General features: G+C 38.4%; 1 protein-coding gene across 4 annotated transcripts in view; it reads right to left on the bottom strand.

The window, feature by feature from the left end:
• The window catches only part of CDCA2 (cell division cycle associated 2), a 42,075-nt gene that overhangs the window by 11,089 nt on the left and 13,383 nt on the right, over positions 1–17,603 (bottom strand). For 3 of the 4 annotated variants that reach the window (XM_074195247.1, XM_074195244.1, XM_074195249.1), the window contains exons 5-11: positions 10,818–10,947; positions 9,019–9,230; positions 8,325–8,415; positions 6,345–6,371; positions 5,976–6,199; positions 3,924–4,008; positions 922–1,154 (exon numbers count right to left, since the gene is read on the bottom strand). In XM_074195247.1, coding sequence (XP_074051348.1) covers positions 922–1,154; positions 3,924–4,008; positions 5,976–6,199; positions 6,345–6,371; positions 8,325–8,415; positions 9,019–9,230; positions 10,818–10,947 — 1,002 coding nt within the window. The remainder of the gene's footprint in view (positions 1–921; positions 1,155–3,923; positions 4,009–5,975; positions 6,200–6,344; positions 6,372–8,324; positions 8,416–9,018; positions 9,231–10,817; positions 10,948–17,603) is intronic. The other variant, XM_074195242.1, reaches the window with a different exon arrangement.

Here is a 17,603-nt window from a genome sequence, read left to right on the forward strand (position 1 = left end):
CTACTAAATAATATATGATAATAAAAAATAATATGTCTGTTCTTTTTCCTTAGTAAACTATAAAAGCACACTATATAAACTATTATGATGACAGAAAAATGTATTTTCTGGTACCTTTCTGAGTAAATTGAGTTTACAGACTCATTGGCAATACATCAAAACAAAAAATTTAGAATCTTAAGTGACAAAATGCCTTTATCTACTATATTTTATTTGTAAAAAAAATCACTTTCCTTACACTTTCAAGAAATATGAGAAGTCTTCTTGAACATAATAAACTACTTACACAATAAATGTACAGTATGAAAAATGGCCTTAGATTCAATAATCCTAAATCTTACTGATTCCATTATAGGCTGAATGAATTTCACCTCCCCACCCCTGAATCTGCCTGATGAGAAGAGGTTCTGATGATTGATAGATTGTATGTGTGTGTGTGGTGTTGTGTATGTATGAGAGTTCCAGAGAGATAGCATTTTAGGGGCATAGCTTACAAATACATTTAATATTCCTAATAATTTTCCCACAAGATTTTATGAAAATAACTGTATTAGAAAGTCAAATATTTTGGTCATATTTTGACCCTATTAGATATCACAGAATTTAAACCTCAGATAGAAAATACATTAACTATACGTGAATATTTTAGGCCGGGGATTCTTACCTTGGCATTTGTAAACGTTTTAATTGATAATAGTATTTTTCAATATAATTGGCTTTCTTTGTAATCTCACTATTTTATTGTGTACATTTAAAAAAAAATTTGGCAGAGCTCCACTGGCTTCATGAAGTGCCAAAAACTAGGGTGAAGTGCCCTGAGCAATCTGAACCTAGTCTATTTTAATCACACAAGCCACCCTGGCACTCCATCAGCCAATGGGCCTCTGCACCACAGGGAGCCAAGGGGCCTTTCTCACTTACAAGTTCCTGTTCCGGCTCTTCAAAGCTTGGTTGAGCTATTGTCTCCGAAATGGGCAGTCTTTTGATAGAGGGATGATAAATATAGTTTACATTTTTATGTCGAGCAGGTGTGCCCCCTTTACACAGCGGGGTATTTGCTGGCAAAGATTCGTCAAATACTTCTGGGCTAAGTTCTTCTCCGAAAGTAACTCTCTTTTGGTGCTGTGCTTTATGGATTTTTGAACTGCATTTTTCTGTGGCAGACAAAAAAAAAATGGAAATAATCTTATACTTTGAAGCCTTAGATTGAAAAATTATGGACCACTGAGGAAAAAACAGCAGCAATGTAAGGTGAACTGCAAGGAGAATTTGGAATTTGTCAACGCTTTTGAATTTATAGAAGATGCAAAATTCTATTTAAAGTTTTGACACCAAGTGAATGGAGAAGTTGGCATCTTTGCACAAACTCAAGACTTAAGTCATCAGATATCCAGGGACAGGGAAGCAAGGAGTTTCTGAGCAACCCCTTGGAGATTCTATCAATCCCCAGACTCCCACCACTCCATTTCAGGCTCCCAAATAAGCTGTCAGTCCTCCCCAGTCAACACCCCCCTCCCCACCTCATTCCTCAGTGACTAACCACTCCAGTGATTCTCAACCATTATTCAACTGTTCGACCACCCCCATATCCTGTGTTCTGTGAAAGGTTTGCTGATCCTCAACCAATCAACTTTCATCTTCAATCTTTTTCACACCGAGACCTGGCCACCTCCTGCCAACACAATTTCCCCACAAGTTCTGTGGCAGATCCACAGCCCTGTTCTGCCTTCATACTAGGGGACTGCGGCCTCCACACTTGCACTTTCACACCCTTTCATTTCCCATGACTCATTCCCCCGCTACCTCAAATCAGTCATGTCTCCTTGATCCCATGAAGTGATCTGACAATCACCTGCTACCATTCCACTTCTTCCCAAGCCTTGCAACTCCAACCTTGTTCTTCATGCTCTAATCTGATATCCCTCAGTTCTTTCCCAGGTCATCATCCCCCTACCCTGGTTACAGTCCTCTTGTTTTCCCCATCTTGACCCCTCCATCACCTTCCTCTGTGACTTGTCCTTATTTTGGGACTTTGTTCCGCACAGCCTGTGTCTTGTATCCCTCCCATTTCTTGTCTTCACTCCAACTCACATTCCATTAAACCCAAACTGCTCCCTGGGACTACCATCAATTTATATTCCAATATCTCAACTGAGCCCTCACAGTGACAAGGCAATTCTCTTCAATATTCCCTCTCCACAGCTGCTCTCCCAAACCTCTCATCCCTCCTCCAACATCCCGTGACCATCCTTCCCTCTCTGACAGCTTAGAACCTTTTCTATTTCACTTAACAGGTTGAGGTCACTCCTCTTCCTCATATCACCATGCACTTCTGCCACTCCTACTCCTTCACCTAGTCTCCTAAAAGACCTCCTTGACTAGGCAAACATTTGTATTTTTCTTCAGAAGTCTACACCCCCCCTCTCTCATCCCCACTCTTCAATCTTTCCCTGTCTCTTGGTTGCTTCTCTAGTGCCTACAAACATGCCTGTGCCATCTGACTGGATCAAATCTGCTAGTTACTGTCTTGGAGAAGGCTCTCTAAAATGAGATGCCTCAAATTCCTTTCCTCTGGCCTGCAAATTCAACATTCATGAAAATTCTGACTAAAATTACCAATGATATTCTAATTGTTCAACTTAAGACATTTTCTCCACCCTCATCTTTCTTGACCTCTCCTAGTGCCCTCTCCTTACTAAGTTTTCTCTCTTGGTTCCTTCCTATCTGAGCCATCACCTTCTCTGACTCCTTTGCTGGAACTGCATCCAGCTCACACATATAATCCATGAGTGCGCCTCCCCCAAGGCTCTGTCTTGGGCCCGTCTCTCCCCCTTTCTTCCTCCATACTATTTTGCTTGGTGATCTCAACAGCTATCATGGATAAATGACCAGTTCTTCGTAGAAGATTCTTAGACGCCATGCCATCGCCTCCCTGATAATATAGTTGTCTTCAAGAATGAAGGACAATCATTCTTAGATGTCCAGCCCTAACGCCCTCTCGACCTCTAAATGCCTATTAGCAATCTCCAACTGGATGTCTTGTAGTATCTTAAACTCATCATAAATAAAATACAACTCATGGTCTTCCTCCCAAGCCCTTCCCCATTCCTATCACTGGTAGAACCATCATCCTTCTAGTCTCTCAGGCTCCTAACCTGGCTGTTACCCTCAATTCTTCACTTTAGTTTCCCATATCCTGGCAGTTCTATCTTTCTAACATGTTCACCTCTCTGGCCCCTGTCCCGACCTTGGTGCAGACCCACATCACCCCAGGCCTTCCCCCGGACTACTTCCATAGTCTGTTGGGTGGTCAACCCCTGTCTCAAGTCTCCCCACCCCCACCTCTACCCACCTCTCTCCTCTACCCAGAAGTGAGTCTTCCTAAAGTATAGGTTAGTCCAGGTCACACATCCCTCCCTCTCCCCCAATCAATAAATTCTAGCCTGGCCACTTCTTAACTTTCCAGTCTTATTACATTTTCCTCCCTCTACGTACTCAGCAAACCAGCACCACTAGCCTCTATCTGGCTCTTCCTTGCATCACAGATCCTCACCCCCTAACTCCAGTTATTATCATTGCCTGCCATATCCATGTCCTTCCTCCTGGCAAAGTTGAACCTCCTGCAGTTTTTCTAGATCCTCCCCAGTGTTTGTGCCTTCCCTCTGTCACCCACAATTTCTCCTGTCTATACTTTGCACATCTTTTGGGGGGTATGCACATTTTATCTCCCATCAGATTGGACTCTCTGGAAGCTGTGATAGTTTTTTGCCTCTGCTCTTATCCCACTGCCTAGTTCTCAGGCAGGCCTTCAGAAACACTCAGCAGAAGTTCAAAGACCCAAGGGACATGGATTGAAAAGAGCACCTACCAAATAATTATTGCTAACAAAAAACAATTCTTGTTCAGAAAACAAATTTCCTTACCATTTTTCAGTTCTTCACAACCCTTTTTAAGATCTGAGAATGAGAATGATCGATTTCCATCATAACCAGTGGTGTCACAATGTTCCTAATAAAACAAAACCCAATGACATAATTTTAGATCCTTAACATCATTTTGGACAGCAATTTCAAAGTTTTTTCTACCAAGAATATCATCAATGTTTATGACCTATGTGAACTTCAGTGGAGGTATGGACTGAGAAGGACACTGTGGAACTCAGATTCTGCTTCTTACTAGATGTGTAACAACCTTAATTCAGAACTTTATTTTGAAACAAAGACCTTCAGAGTAGAATTAAAATGGGACTATTCTGCCTCTTCTCTCCACTCATCTTAAAGGGACTAAGCATCTCCTTGCTAGGGACACTTGTCCTTATCATCAAAATATTCCTATTCTTTTTTTCCTCTTTTCATTGGACAATCTTTGCCTACAAGGATGCTTCCTGAAGTGCTCCTGCTGCCAGATGTCAAACCCAGATTTGACCTGGAAGGTCTCCTCTCATCTTGGATCCATGAGAAAGTATCTCAGACAGCTTGGCTAACAGAATCATCAGGAAATGGGATTACAACTAAATCTTGGAAGTGAAAGCTCATAATGCAGTAAATGAAAAGACAAGGGAAGATTAGAATTATATGATTATATAATTTCTAACAAGAAGGGATATTTTAAAAGTCTCTCTGCCTTTCAGAGAATACTGGGATTCAGAAGATAGTGAAGTTATAGAAATCTCTTCCTGCTGGTCACACCTCTGGTCTGCATACCCCTATTAGTGGAGAAAATTATTCATGTTCAACACCCCTGATCCTTGGTCTTTGCCTCCCAACTATGGAGGACAGACACTTGACAGAAGAGGGAGGACCTTGGAAGCCTAGGAGCCAGCATCACATGATTTCACTAGGGGAAAAAAAAGACCAAAGGAAAAAAGCTACAGAACTTTCTTCAACATTCAACTAGCCAATTGGTTTTCCACTACTGTCAACTCTAAATTTCCTAAGTGTGTTCCACAAAGACCCAACTTCACTTAATGCATTTCCCCAACAAACTCCTTCAGCACAACACAACATCACCCCAAGCTAGATACAAATAGGCATCTACCAGCTCTGTTTAACAAATATTTCTTCAGCACCACCTAAAATAATATAATATTAACATCATAGAATTCTCCACCTCAACCTCTAATCAAATAGCTCTGCATGTATTTTCATTTTCATACTTGATATTAAATATTGGAATGTACTTTTTCATTAATGCATGCCTACAAATAGGCAAATACCTCAAACTTTGTTCAGTTTGATAAAAAAAAGTTATCTTTTCTTCCACAAGAGAGCAGTATGATTTGGTGGAAAATTGCTGAACCCAGGAGTCATGATGTATTAGAATCCTTCTGTGTAACCATCAGCTATCAAGAGTGTCAACTAATAGGCCCCCACAAGGTTACCTAGTTCATTGTGGTGAACATGATTCTGCTAGAGAGTAGGGGCACTAATATGAGTTCAGGGGAAGAAGGGTCTATTTCAAAAGCACAATGAAACCAAAGTCCATAGAATGGAGTGATCATCTCCTCAATTTTGCCACAGATTATTGATTTATATGGTATTGAGGAATATCAACTTCTTGACATCAAAGGAGGAGGTAGTACTAGGTGATGTCTACTCACTGACAACTGAATTATTCTTGTGATCCTAAGAGTCAAGTTTGGAAAAGAGTATGGAACCAAGGGTCAAGCTCAGACAGAAGATCTCATCTCCAGTGCTCTTCAACCACTTAAGTTGTCCAGTGGTCCAGATCACATTAGAAAATTAGGAATTGCAGAAATTCCTGATCTATGTTAGAAGAGAAGCTTCCTCACTAGAGCTTTCCTGTACTGCTGAAATTCATAGGACAGGCCAAAAAAAAAGAAAAAGCACCCTCATCAAGTATATAATGACTTAGCAGATAGACAAAACTTTGATATCTTCTATGCTACTAAAGGTTCTGGAGCTCTATTCTTTGAATTGCCACCTAAAGGATTCTCTCCTTGCAAGGACAGTTACCTGTAGGCTTTCCAGAAGCAGCTTCACGGGTGTCTTCTTCAGCACAGAGCGAAGGTAGGAGGAATCAGAAGATGAAAGTTCCCCCTTGTACACAGATGCAGTTAGTGGCATGGTCTCAAATGTTTCTGTGCTCAGTTCTTTCTCAAATTTGCCTCTCCTTCCACAATATCTGGATGCAGCATTACTTGCTGTTTCTTCCTCTGCACAGCCAGTTCCGTCCTTCCCTTCAAAAGAAATACACAAAAGCTTAGAACTTTAGGGGTGGGTCAGGCTGGAATATTCAGAGAAAAATAACCCAAAAGGCATTGATTTACAAAGAAAGGAAGCTTTTGAGGGGATTTCCCCCTAATCTTTAAGTGAAATAGCTACCTTTATAGGGGGTTCTTGTCTGGAACACTGGGGAGAAAAGCAGCTGGCTTTAAAAGTTTTCTCTTTTTTCATCTGAAACAGAAAAATGATGCTTCTCCTAACATAGCAGGGGTTATAAATAAAGGAAACTATGAAAGGTACAGAAAAGGGAAAAATAAAGAGTAATCCAATCAACTGAATAAAGATGTCACTGAGAAAAATCAAAAACAGAAGACTGTTTTGGAGGAAAGATAAAAAAAAAACTTCATTGGGAAATACTGCCTCCAAAGGACAGTACTGATGTCCTCTTGGCTAAGTGGATATAAACCTCGAGTTTAAGTGGAAGTCAGAGATGAAAAAATATATTTGGATGTAATCGACAATTAAAGAAATGTGAAAAGATGCTGGCTGAGGCTGGCTCCTCAGGGAATCTGAACAGGTTGCAATGAAGAACAAGAGGGCAGAGAAGACTTGAGAATGAGGGTTACAGAGTCTCCCATTAAGGGGCACCCGGGACACCCCTGGCCTAAGTCACCACCTCCATAACAAGCAGCCTCAGGGACTAGTCTCTACCTGAGCACATACAGAGTTGGGAGTTGGCTACCAACCTACAACTTCAATGAATTTTTGGACAATCTGAATGGTTAGGAAGTGAATTCCTTACAGAGATATAAACTATAACTGCCACTCACTGTTACTGTGTATAGCAGGAGCAGTCTGTCACAGTGAACTTGCCTTACAAACATTCAAAATTTACTCTGATTTTGAGAATCACAAGAATATGCTGTCATTCAGGTAAAGGGAATTAAACTGATTGTATCTAGAACAACAGTTAAAATCTATAATTTCTGAAGAAGAGTAGGAACAGAAGGCTGATAGCAAAAGGCACAGAAAAAAATAAGAGAAATGAAGGCATGCAAGTGCACATTAAGAGTTATTCAAGTTAAGAGTGATAAACACGTTCAGCGGTTTTTTAGATCTGAAGAGAACTGAACCATTTAAACACAGAAAGGAAGACAACAGAGTATGAAGGTGGTACAGACAACAAGGGGATGATGAGATATCTCAAGGATTAGCCTTAGTGGAAGGAATGAGTGAAGATGCTGAGAGTTTAAGAAGGGAAATGAGGGAACTCATCAGGCATCTCAATCTTTGTGGAAATAGGGGGTTAGGATGCAGTACTGTGGAGAGCAATGGGTCAGCAAGGAAGCTTTTGAGCCTAAGTAAAGAAGAGAAGTATGGTTAGTTGGAACGTGAGACAGGGATTCAATGAGATTGATTAAATATGATTACTGAAAAGCAGTCTGGGCCTAATATTATCAAAGTCTAGTTTGATAGATTGTATCATCTGATATGAAACCTTTAGTCACATACTTACTATTCAAACCATGGTATCTTGTCCCTAACAAATAGATAGTTCTCGATATATTTGATGGGTCTTCCACATATTAAGAGATGCTACACAGGACTTGAAATTATTTTAATAGCTCTGGCTGAAAGTAGAACTGGAGAACAAAATTGAAAATAACATCTTCCCAAAACAGAATTTCTAAAATAACTGCAAAGGGCACAAAGTGCTGGTTCTGGTCAGTCAGGAAAATCTGAGTTCAAATTTGGATTCAGCTGGATGACCCTGAGTAAGTCACGTAACCCTGTTTGACACAATCTCCTCATCTGTGAAAAGGGCCACCTATTTCCCAGGGATGTGGAGAGAATCCAGTGAAATAAAATGAGAAGTATTTTGCCAGCCTTAAAGTGCTTGGTAAATGCTAGCTATTACAAATGTATTTTAAATTAAAAGGTCACCTGTAGAGGCTAGGTGGCATAGTGGATAAAGCACCGGCCTTGGAGTCAGGAGTACCTGGGTTCAAATCCAGTTTCAGACACTTAATAATAATTACCTAGCTGTGTGGCCTTGGGCAAGCCACTTAACCCCATTTGCCTTGCAAAAAAAAAAAACCTAAAAAAAAAAAAAGGTTACCACAATAAAAATGGAATTACCCCTTGTAGCCCCTGAGAGATTTTTCAGTGGAGTGTCCTCTAAAACTGAGCATCCAGACTCTGCAACAACGGACAGATCAAAAGAAGATTCCTAGAGGGGGAATGATACTTAAAGTCAACTGACTAGAAAATACAAAAGAAGCAATTTCTTGCCCAATCCAGTCAAAATACCCACATTTCCAATTGGATGTGAAAGCGGTAGCTGGGCACAGGCATGGTAATGAAGAAGCTATCCGCTTCACATGAAACAGCCTAAAGGGATCTTTTCAGTTTCTAGGTCGAATTGAGAAAATAAATATCTATTTTCTAGTCACCCTCTTTCTACAAAGCAGGCCAGATATTTGCTCAATGTTAAGGTCCATGTAAGGAGCTGTTTTACTTAGTAAAACATGTCTACATTGTAAGAACTGAAATCCTCAACCATGGCCTTATTCTTCATCAGGATTCTAGTGTACACATGTCTATTTTCACTAAATGCAATAAATTTTTTTAAAGTGGGAAAGTTCTATTTCATTAAAGATGGTCTCCTTTCAGATGGGCCATCAGATGTAACTAACAATGGAACCAAAAAAAAAGTTAAGGGCACCCACTGTGCAACCACACATGTTCAACAATACCACCCTCCCCACCTCACTTCTGCTCCTCCCCATCACTAACATACAACTGTCGTAATTAAGCCTCATGTAATTTTTACCTTAGAATGATCTGTTGTACAAGTTTCACTGGTAAATGTTTGGTTTGTATCAGGAAAAGTGGTAATATGGCATATCTGGATATCAGTCAATGTTTTTTCACCATCAGCTATATTTTCTTTTAAATCTCTCTGATAAGATATTCGCCTGCGTTTGGATGTTAAGTCTCCACACAGTTTGGGCTGGTCACAATGTTTTGGACTTTTGTTCTTAGCTGAATCCCAAATTTGGAGTAAAAAAAGACAACATTATTTAAACAATTCACCCTTGATATCTTTAAATATTTAAAATATATAGCTACATAAAAAAGTCTTATATAGATACATAAATATACATACATATCAGATTATAACAACTTTAAAGTTCTCTTAAAAATTAAATCATAAAAATTTAAAAAAGGAAAAGAGAAAAATTACTAAAATAGATAAAAAAGGTGACTTCCTCAATACAGAAAATCTCAGTGGTTTCTTCACCAAGCTAACAGCTTGTATACTGGTTAGAACCATCAAACGTTGTGCCATCTTGCTGCAAGACTTCAACTCAACTCCAATGGCTCCCTCAGTCTGATGTTCCCAGGAATGGCCTCTATATCATCAATCACCCTAGTACCCAGGCCTACTTTCTTCCCCTGCTCTCCACTTTAAATTCTGACATCTTTACCAACCAAATCAAATAAAATTTCGACAAAGTCATCTGTGATTTCCTGTCAAAATTGCCTCATTTATCTTGACTGCTTATTTGTTACAACAAGGGCATTGGGCAGAAGGGCCTGGTGACAGGGAAAGATGGAGGAAGTAGTCTAAAAGGAGAGGTCAAGAAAGCAGTTTTTTTTTAAAAAAAAAATGCACAGAAGAGATAATAACAGATCATAAAATATCAGATAAGGAGCTTTGAAAGTTACCTGTTAAATTTATTTTATATTTAAGAAGAAAAGCATATATAGATGTGGAAAGATTTATACTTTCATGTAATAATTCTTGTTTTACTAGTTATATGAAAATTAGAATTCTCTAGATTTTTATCTGAGTCCTCTATTTCAAATAAAATCTATTGGATAATAGATATGAATTAGCTAAGCTTTGTATTTCTAGCACCTCCTACAATAGCTGGCTTTTAAAATCTTTTTTCCTTGAATTTCATTAATCCTGAGATAAGCTATATTATAATTCAGTTCCTCTTATCTTAAAGGAATTTTGTCATCAGCAAATTTTTTGTAATGATACAAATGACCAATAGGGCAAAAGTACTGAAAAATCATACAGTTGAAAAGTAGGCAAAAACTAAGAAAAAAAAAATCACCAATGTGAATGGGTAATGTTAATTTCAAAATGAATGCTCTGGAGCAAAAGGCCTCAGTTTTTTTTGATTGCTATTAAAGAGTATCAGTTAGAATGCACTAGACTTATATTTGAAGATGGTTCCTTCCAAGCAACTACTGGAATGGAAGCCACCAATACTTTATCACCATGACAACAAGCACAGTAATGTCAAGTTCATTTCCTCTATTCACAGTTTTTGTGCTTCCATAATAAAAGACATTCACTGGATGATCAGTAGAGTTTAAAAATTGAGGAGAGGGATTATATATGATTATTAAAAACTATTTTTATTACAAAGGTAAGCAGCTCAAATTTCAATAACTATTTGCTGGCTTTAATGGATAAACAGGATTACTTCAGAGTAGGAAGCTGATGGGCAATGCACAGTCCTCAGGAAGTAGTCAGCAAACACATTTTTATGCTAGGTATCAGAGTTTATCATTTAATCTAAATACACATTCTGAGCAAAATTGTTTACTTACTGCAGTGTGCTGCCTGAGATTCTCCCTCTGGCTTTCCTTCGTTTTCCTTTACTTGGTGAAAAGCAGATCGGAAGGCAGAAATTCGCTCTCTTAACGAATCACCATTTCTATATCGAAAAGGGCTGGACTGCTAAAGTATATGAAGAACAGACTAGGTCAATCCAAAGTGTATGTTCTATAGTCATACCTAAAGCTGCACCATTTAAGCATGAACCACCACTTAAGAGAGATGATGATAAACTGTATCAATTACAGGACTCATGCTAATATGAGTTTGTTGAACAAACAAATGAAGGCCTTCCATCCTGGAAAAACTATTTGAAAATATTCTGCATGCAAACTTCTTCCCCAGACACAAAACCCTCCTCCCACCATAACAGCCAAAGGATTACTTGCAAAAATGAATAGAAAAAAGTTGGTGGAACCTTAATTAAGCCAAGTATCTAGGTTGACTTACATAATCAATATGGTACCATTAGCTGCAGCTTATGCAAAAAAAAAAAAAAAAGCAGGGGTAGCAATCAAAGATCTCAGGCAAAGTTCACCAGTATTACTCAATAGCATTTAAAATAAGTGTAGAAACAGAAAATGCCTGAGTTAAAAATAATTGTTTGTGGGTAGGACAAAAAATGTATTTTACTAATATACAATACACAATGGTAAAGAACTAAGTGACATTGTTGTCAAATGATATTTAAGTTTTAGGATAAAAATTCATTATTTGGTAAAAAAAAAACAAACAAATTTACTGGGAAAGTTGAAAGCAGTCGGCAGAAATTGGGCATAGACCAATACCTTAAAGCATGTACCAACATACGGTCAAAATGGACACCTGACTGATACATGGGAGATATCACAAGTAAATTAGAATATGGAACATATCACATTCATGGATAGAAGAATATAAGAAAAAACAAGACAAGAGAACATTTTCAAGTATAAATAATTTTGATCACATTAAATTAAAAAGGTCTTGAATAACTAAAACCAACGTAGCCAAGATTAGATGGAAAGCATAAAATTGGGAGAAATTTTTCATAGACAACTTTTCAAATAAAGGTCTAATTTCTGAAACATATAAAGAACTTGGTCAAATTTATAAAGATTATAAGTTGGGATTCCATAATTGATAAATATTAAAAGATCTGATGAAGCCAAAACTATACAGTTATATAAAAAAAGGTTCTACATCATTATTGATTAGAGAAATGAAAATATCTTACAGCTATCAGAATTGGCTAAAATGATACATACACTTCAACTGGTAAATGGCTAAACAAGTTGTGGTATGGAATTGTAATGGACTATGACTGATATGAGATGATCAACTGCATGATTTTAGAAAAACAGGGAAAGACTTGGGCCTGTGAAGAAATATGCTATCCACCTTAACAACAAAAATATCAATAGCATGTACATAAATGTAAATTTATTTTTTATACTGAATCCTCTCTATGGGTCTGCTGTGAATATGGAAATTTTTTTTCTCATTTTGTACTTAAGTTTCAAATGAATTTAAAAATTTTTTAACACTTCTCATTTTGGATACTCTATCTTTTTTGAGACCTAAAGGAGTTTATTTTAAATATGTTAAGGTAACAACCCATCTATGAGCTTTATCAGTTAAGATTAGCCCTATTTATTTTAAATAAGAAATCCATTTACAGAAGTTCTATCCAATAAGGTGGAGGCTGAATTCTTATTATATTAAGTATATGATGACACCATGAATTCTACTACTAGTTGATGTTGCAAAGGTGGATGGGAAGCAGGAATCAGACCTGAGAGTTATGTTCTCCCAAAACTCCAAGCATTTTTTTATTCAAGTTTCTTACTTAAGATGTAAAATCATCTACAGATTTTTTAACACATTTCAACCTTCAAACCTTAATGTCTCTTTAATCAGATTAACAACTACCTTGAGATAACCAGAATGAAAAAGGAATTTCAATTTTAGGATGGGTAAACTATGAAACAAGAGCCTTGGACAAAATGTAGGAGAACACCAGGAGGCAGTCCAAAGAGAGGAAAAGAGATGAAATACATTTTTTTCATTTTGCTTTAGGCTCTGTTTGCAGCTAGTAATGGATTAGGAGCACCACCCCACCCATCCTTTGGCTATGTGGACAGCTCTGCTGCTCTGGATGGTCCGCAAAGTCACCAGCCTTGCTGCCGTTGCCCAGATCCTCCTTTCCAAAACAAGCCAGCTTTGCTCCCATGGAGCTAGAGGCCTCCAGTACCACACAATCAAAAAGTCAGGCCTGCAAGGGGTCTCATTTTAGAGGAGGAAAGTGAGGACCAGAGAAATTCCGTGACTTTCCTTAAGTCACAAAGGGAAGAATCGGGAGGAGGATTTGAACTAAGTGAGTGCCAGACTAACTCTTTCCCTGGCTCTGCAAAGAATGCACTTGATGGGTCATATCATTCTCAACTATTTTTCACTTTAAGAATTTGCATGCCAAATTACTGGTGGTTAAATGGTAAAACTGGGAAGGGAAGAGGTTACTAATAAAATTGCTAATGAAACATTCAAAAACCGAGTTCATGTAAAAATGAATATGGGAAGATGGCTACCTCCAGTTTGGGTTTATTTCAGTGATCCTTAAGTTTTTCTGATGTGTGTCCTTCATCAGGTAGGTGATGCCATGACAAGCACATGAACTGAATGGGGGGGAGCACGAATGTGTTAAGTCACCAGTCTCACTTTTTCTCCTGCGTCATCTGGGTCCAGTGGCCAGAAATGACCACTGGAGATGCCCCTGGATGGGAGGCAATCAGGATTAAGTGACTTGCCCAAGGTCACACAGCTAGTAAATATCAGGCTGGATCCAAATTCCAAGGCCAGTGCTCTCTACACTGCGCCATCTAGCTGCCCAAGAGTTGGTGATTCCTACAAAATGATTAAGACAGATCTATTTACCTCCCTAAAAGAAAATCATAAATTTTTTTAAGGCACTTAAATAAACAAAAAAGCATGATGTAGAATGCTCCTAATAGTCTTTTAGAACAAATCTGGACTAAAATCTCTTAAAAGCAGCATTATGTTTCATTACTATTATTAGTAGATATTTTTTATAACTATTACAGGTGATTTTATAAAATGCCAATCACTGGCACAATTGAGAATCTGTTTTAATGTGGAATTAGTTGATAATATGAAATAAGCCTTGGTCTAAGAGAGACTGAACATCCTCAAAGGAGAAGGGGAATTTGCCCTTTCCTGTGATTTTTCCCAAGCTAATCCCATGTTTTCATCTATTTTCCATAATTTAAGAAATCCCTACCTCATTCAAAGTCCAAGTGCACAGGCATTCCAAGTTTCGGCAGCAATCTGGGGATGGGGACTAAACCTGTGATTTCACTTCTATAGGGAATGCCCCTCTTCTATAATTTAGAGATTAAGTGACTTGCCCACAGTTACAAAGTGACACGTGAACTCAAGTCTTTCTGACTTGGAGGCTAGTTCTTTCCATACTTCCTCCAGATTCTTCTAAGATAAACATAAAATAAGGCAACACCATTCAATAATAAACAGAGTAAGTTGGTCAAGTACCTTGAGATGAAAATATTTTCAAAGCTCAGGAATGAAAATATATGCAAAATATCTCTCTTCAAATATCCATTCAAGTCTGGGGTTAGCCAGGTCATTTTCTGTTTTCCTTAAACCTTTCTCCACAGTTGCTTTTGATAATTTTAATGATTTCAGAAGTGTTCCATGCTCTACATTGTATAGATAATGATTTGTTAAGAATAATAGAACTCTGGAATGAGGAGGAAAAGGAAGAAATCATTTGATTGAGCCCCCTCATTAGGCCCAGGCAGGAGAAGCACCAATGCCACAGAAAGGTGGGAAAGGCAAGGAAAAGTGGACATCAGCTCCACTTTGATATGATTTTCCATTTAAGCTCAAGGATTTACAGGAGAGGAAAAAAAAGAGATGTGTAGAATTATTTACAGATCTGAAACTTTTCTATTATATGTAGAGGGCGGCTAGGTGACACAGTGGATATAGCACCAGCCCTGAAGTCAGGACTACCTGGGTTCAAATCCAGTCTCAGACACTTATTACCTAGCTGTGTGGCCTTGGGCAAGCCACTTAACCCCATTTGCCTTGCAAAAAAACCTAAAAAAAAATGAATATGTAGAGTAATGGAGAAAAAAATAGCTAAATTATATACAATTTTTTCACATTTTCTCTTCTCATCTATGTAAGTGAAGTTCCAAGATGCATTAAAATATTTTCCTAATGCTCCTTATTTTCTTCATTTCTGTTCTTTTGAAAAAACCTAATTATACTATTTTTTTCCATTTCTATCGAAAGTTACACTAAATTAAGAGCATTTTTCCAATTGCAGCAAAGTCTACAAATAAAAAAGTTCCACCAAGCTTTCAAATTACCTCCCATTAAGCTCTAGAGTAGAAGAGCAGGCAGTTAAAATCTTGAAGCCATGTTGTTGGTGATCAGTTCACATACTGACATTTTTCTAAGTCAAATATGTTCATGAAACAAGGTCATTGCTACCAAATCAATTGGATGTTGAAATTCAACTAAGGTCATGCATATTTGTGATGTAAACCAGAGCTTTATGACACACATATTAAATACTGCCCCCAGTCCTCCAAAAGCCAGTATTCAGTCATGTCTTCAACAGTGTTTGCTCATGGAGGGGAACAAAAAGAACTACTTCAAAACAGATTACTTCTGATCTAGAAAGTGCTTTTCTATCTCCACCTGACTATGCCTAAATTTGATATTCTGGGAATAGACAGCATTTCAAACAAAACAAGGACAGAGCTGCAATAGCACTGTAGTCATTTCTCTTTTGAAGGACAAGTTCTTCACATTTTCTTTCCAAATCTTTTTCCTACTTCCCCAGTCTCAAAGGGACTAGGGACTAAAAAGCCTCGCCACACACAAAGTTGCCAAGGTCCTTTCTCCTCACCACAATTCTATTCTAGAATTCTATCCCTCTACACCTCCCCCTAGGTTAGCAATCCTCGATGTGGGATTCCTGTCTGTTGGCACACTAATTCAGTTCCTACTTCCTGTGGCATTTTCATCCATTTCCTCAAGATGGAATGAATATCTAGAGTCAAGAGGCTGAAGACTTTCTTTCCTTTAGACTTTCAACATGCCATGGGTATGGGGGTAGCATATGAGGGGTTCTTTTCACTCATTACATGGCTAATTTAGTTTCTGGATGTTTCCTGGCTCAAAACCCCTTAAAATGCAGATTATAACCACCTTGCCTGTGATGTCAACCAGGTTCTCTTTCAAATCAATCTTATGAAATCTAATCCAAGTCCTGGGATAGTGAAGTGTGAGGGGAATGTTCCTCACATTCTCCACATAGCAAAGACACCAGTAGAGCACTACCTTCTAGAACAAGTTCATGTTAGTGGCTCCACTGTAGAGTTTTCTGATCATATCCTTGAATATCATTGTGACTATGTAAATCCACACATTATATGCTGCAACAGGACTAGACCTATCCAAGATGCCTCTTCATAGCCATTTGAGGTTTCCTTGATCTCAATAATCTTGGGAAAGGAAAGCTTACTACTGCCTATATGCCTTTCCCTTGTTCTCTGGGTTCATTAGCAAGAACCTATCAAGTGCTTGGCACACTGGCCCTTAATAAACATTAACTGGGATAATTAGTGGTTCAAGTTGGACAGCCAGATGACATCATTCAAAATGCTGGTGCTCCAATAACAGCCCTTTCAGTTCCAAGGATTCGCCTTACACCTCACACATCGCCTAAGAGTCAAGGAGAGTCTAGGAGTCCATGAACTGACTAGCCTTTATGAAGTACCAGTTCAAAAGAAAGGCAGATGAGATATGCCATCAAGGGGTTCAGTCTTCTAATGAGAGAAGCAACACTTACAACCTTATAAACAAAATAAAGAACAAGATAAACTGGGAGGTAGGGAGGAATTATTTCAGAGAAAGGGTATTACAAGGAAGGATAACTGGGAAAGGTCACGAAGTTGAACTAGAGGAGGGATAGCATTCCAAACTGGAGAGATTCCTGGTGAGAGGAGACAGAAGCAAGGAAGTTAGTGTCATTGGTGTTCAGAAGATTGAAATGGTTGGAAGGGCCCAGGTTACAAAGCGATATTCAAAGTCAAAGGACTTTATATCTGATCCCAAAGGAGTTTACTGAATGAATGGGGGGGGGGGGGGGGCTAAAGACCTTTCATTTTGGAAGATAAATCTGATGGCTGAACAGAGTGAATTAGAGTGGGCACAGACTTAAGACTGGAAGACAAACTGGCAGGCTTTTGTATTAACACCCTAAATGTGAGGTGATGAGGGCCTACCTGGCCAATGGAAGTGATAGAAGAGAGAAGGGGGTCTAAATAAGAAATGTTATGAAGATAAATTCAATAGGTCTTGGCAAATGATTGGATTGGGAGGGAGGGTGGGTGACAATGAGTCCTCAAGGATGACTGGAGACTGGCAGCCCAGGTGATCTCAATAATAGGGAAGTTAAAAGAGGGGAGAGTTTAGGAAGCAAAAACGAGCTTAGTCTTTGCCATGGTAATTTAAGATGTTTGTTTACGGGATGTTCAGTTTGAGGTGTTTAAAATGAGATAAGGAAAATATGTCCTGAACAAGTAGATCTAAGAATAAAGCGCACAGAAATAACTGAAATCATAAGAGCCCCATGAGAAATAGCATAGAAAAAGAAAGTCCAGGACAAATATTTGAGAAATATCTACTGCTAGGGGGCATGATGTAAATAAAGACCAAAGGATGGGAAAAAGAAGGGAATAAGCCCT

The sequence above is a fragment of the Macrotis lagotis genome, chromosome 1, assembly GCF_037893015.1.
Source record: "Macrotis lagotis isolate mMagLag1 chromosome 1, bilby.v1.9.chrom.fasta, whole genome shotgun sequence".
NCBI classification, from domain to species: domain Eukaryota; kingdom Metazoa; phylum Chordata; class Mammalia; order Peramelemorphia; family Peramelidae; genus Macrotis; species Macrotis lagotis.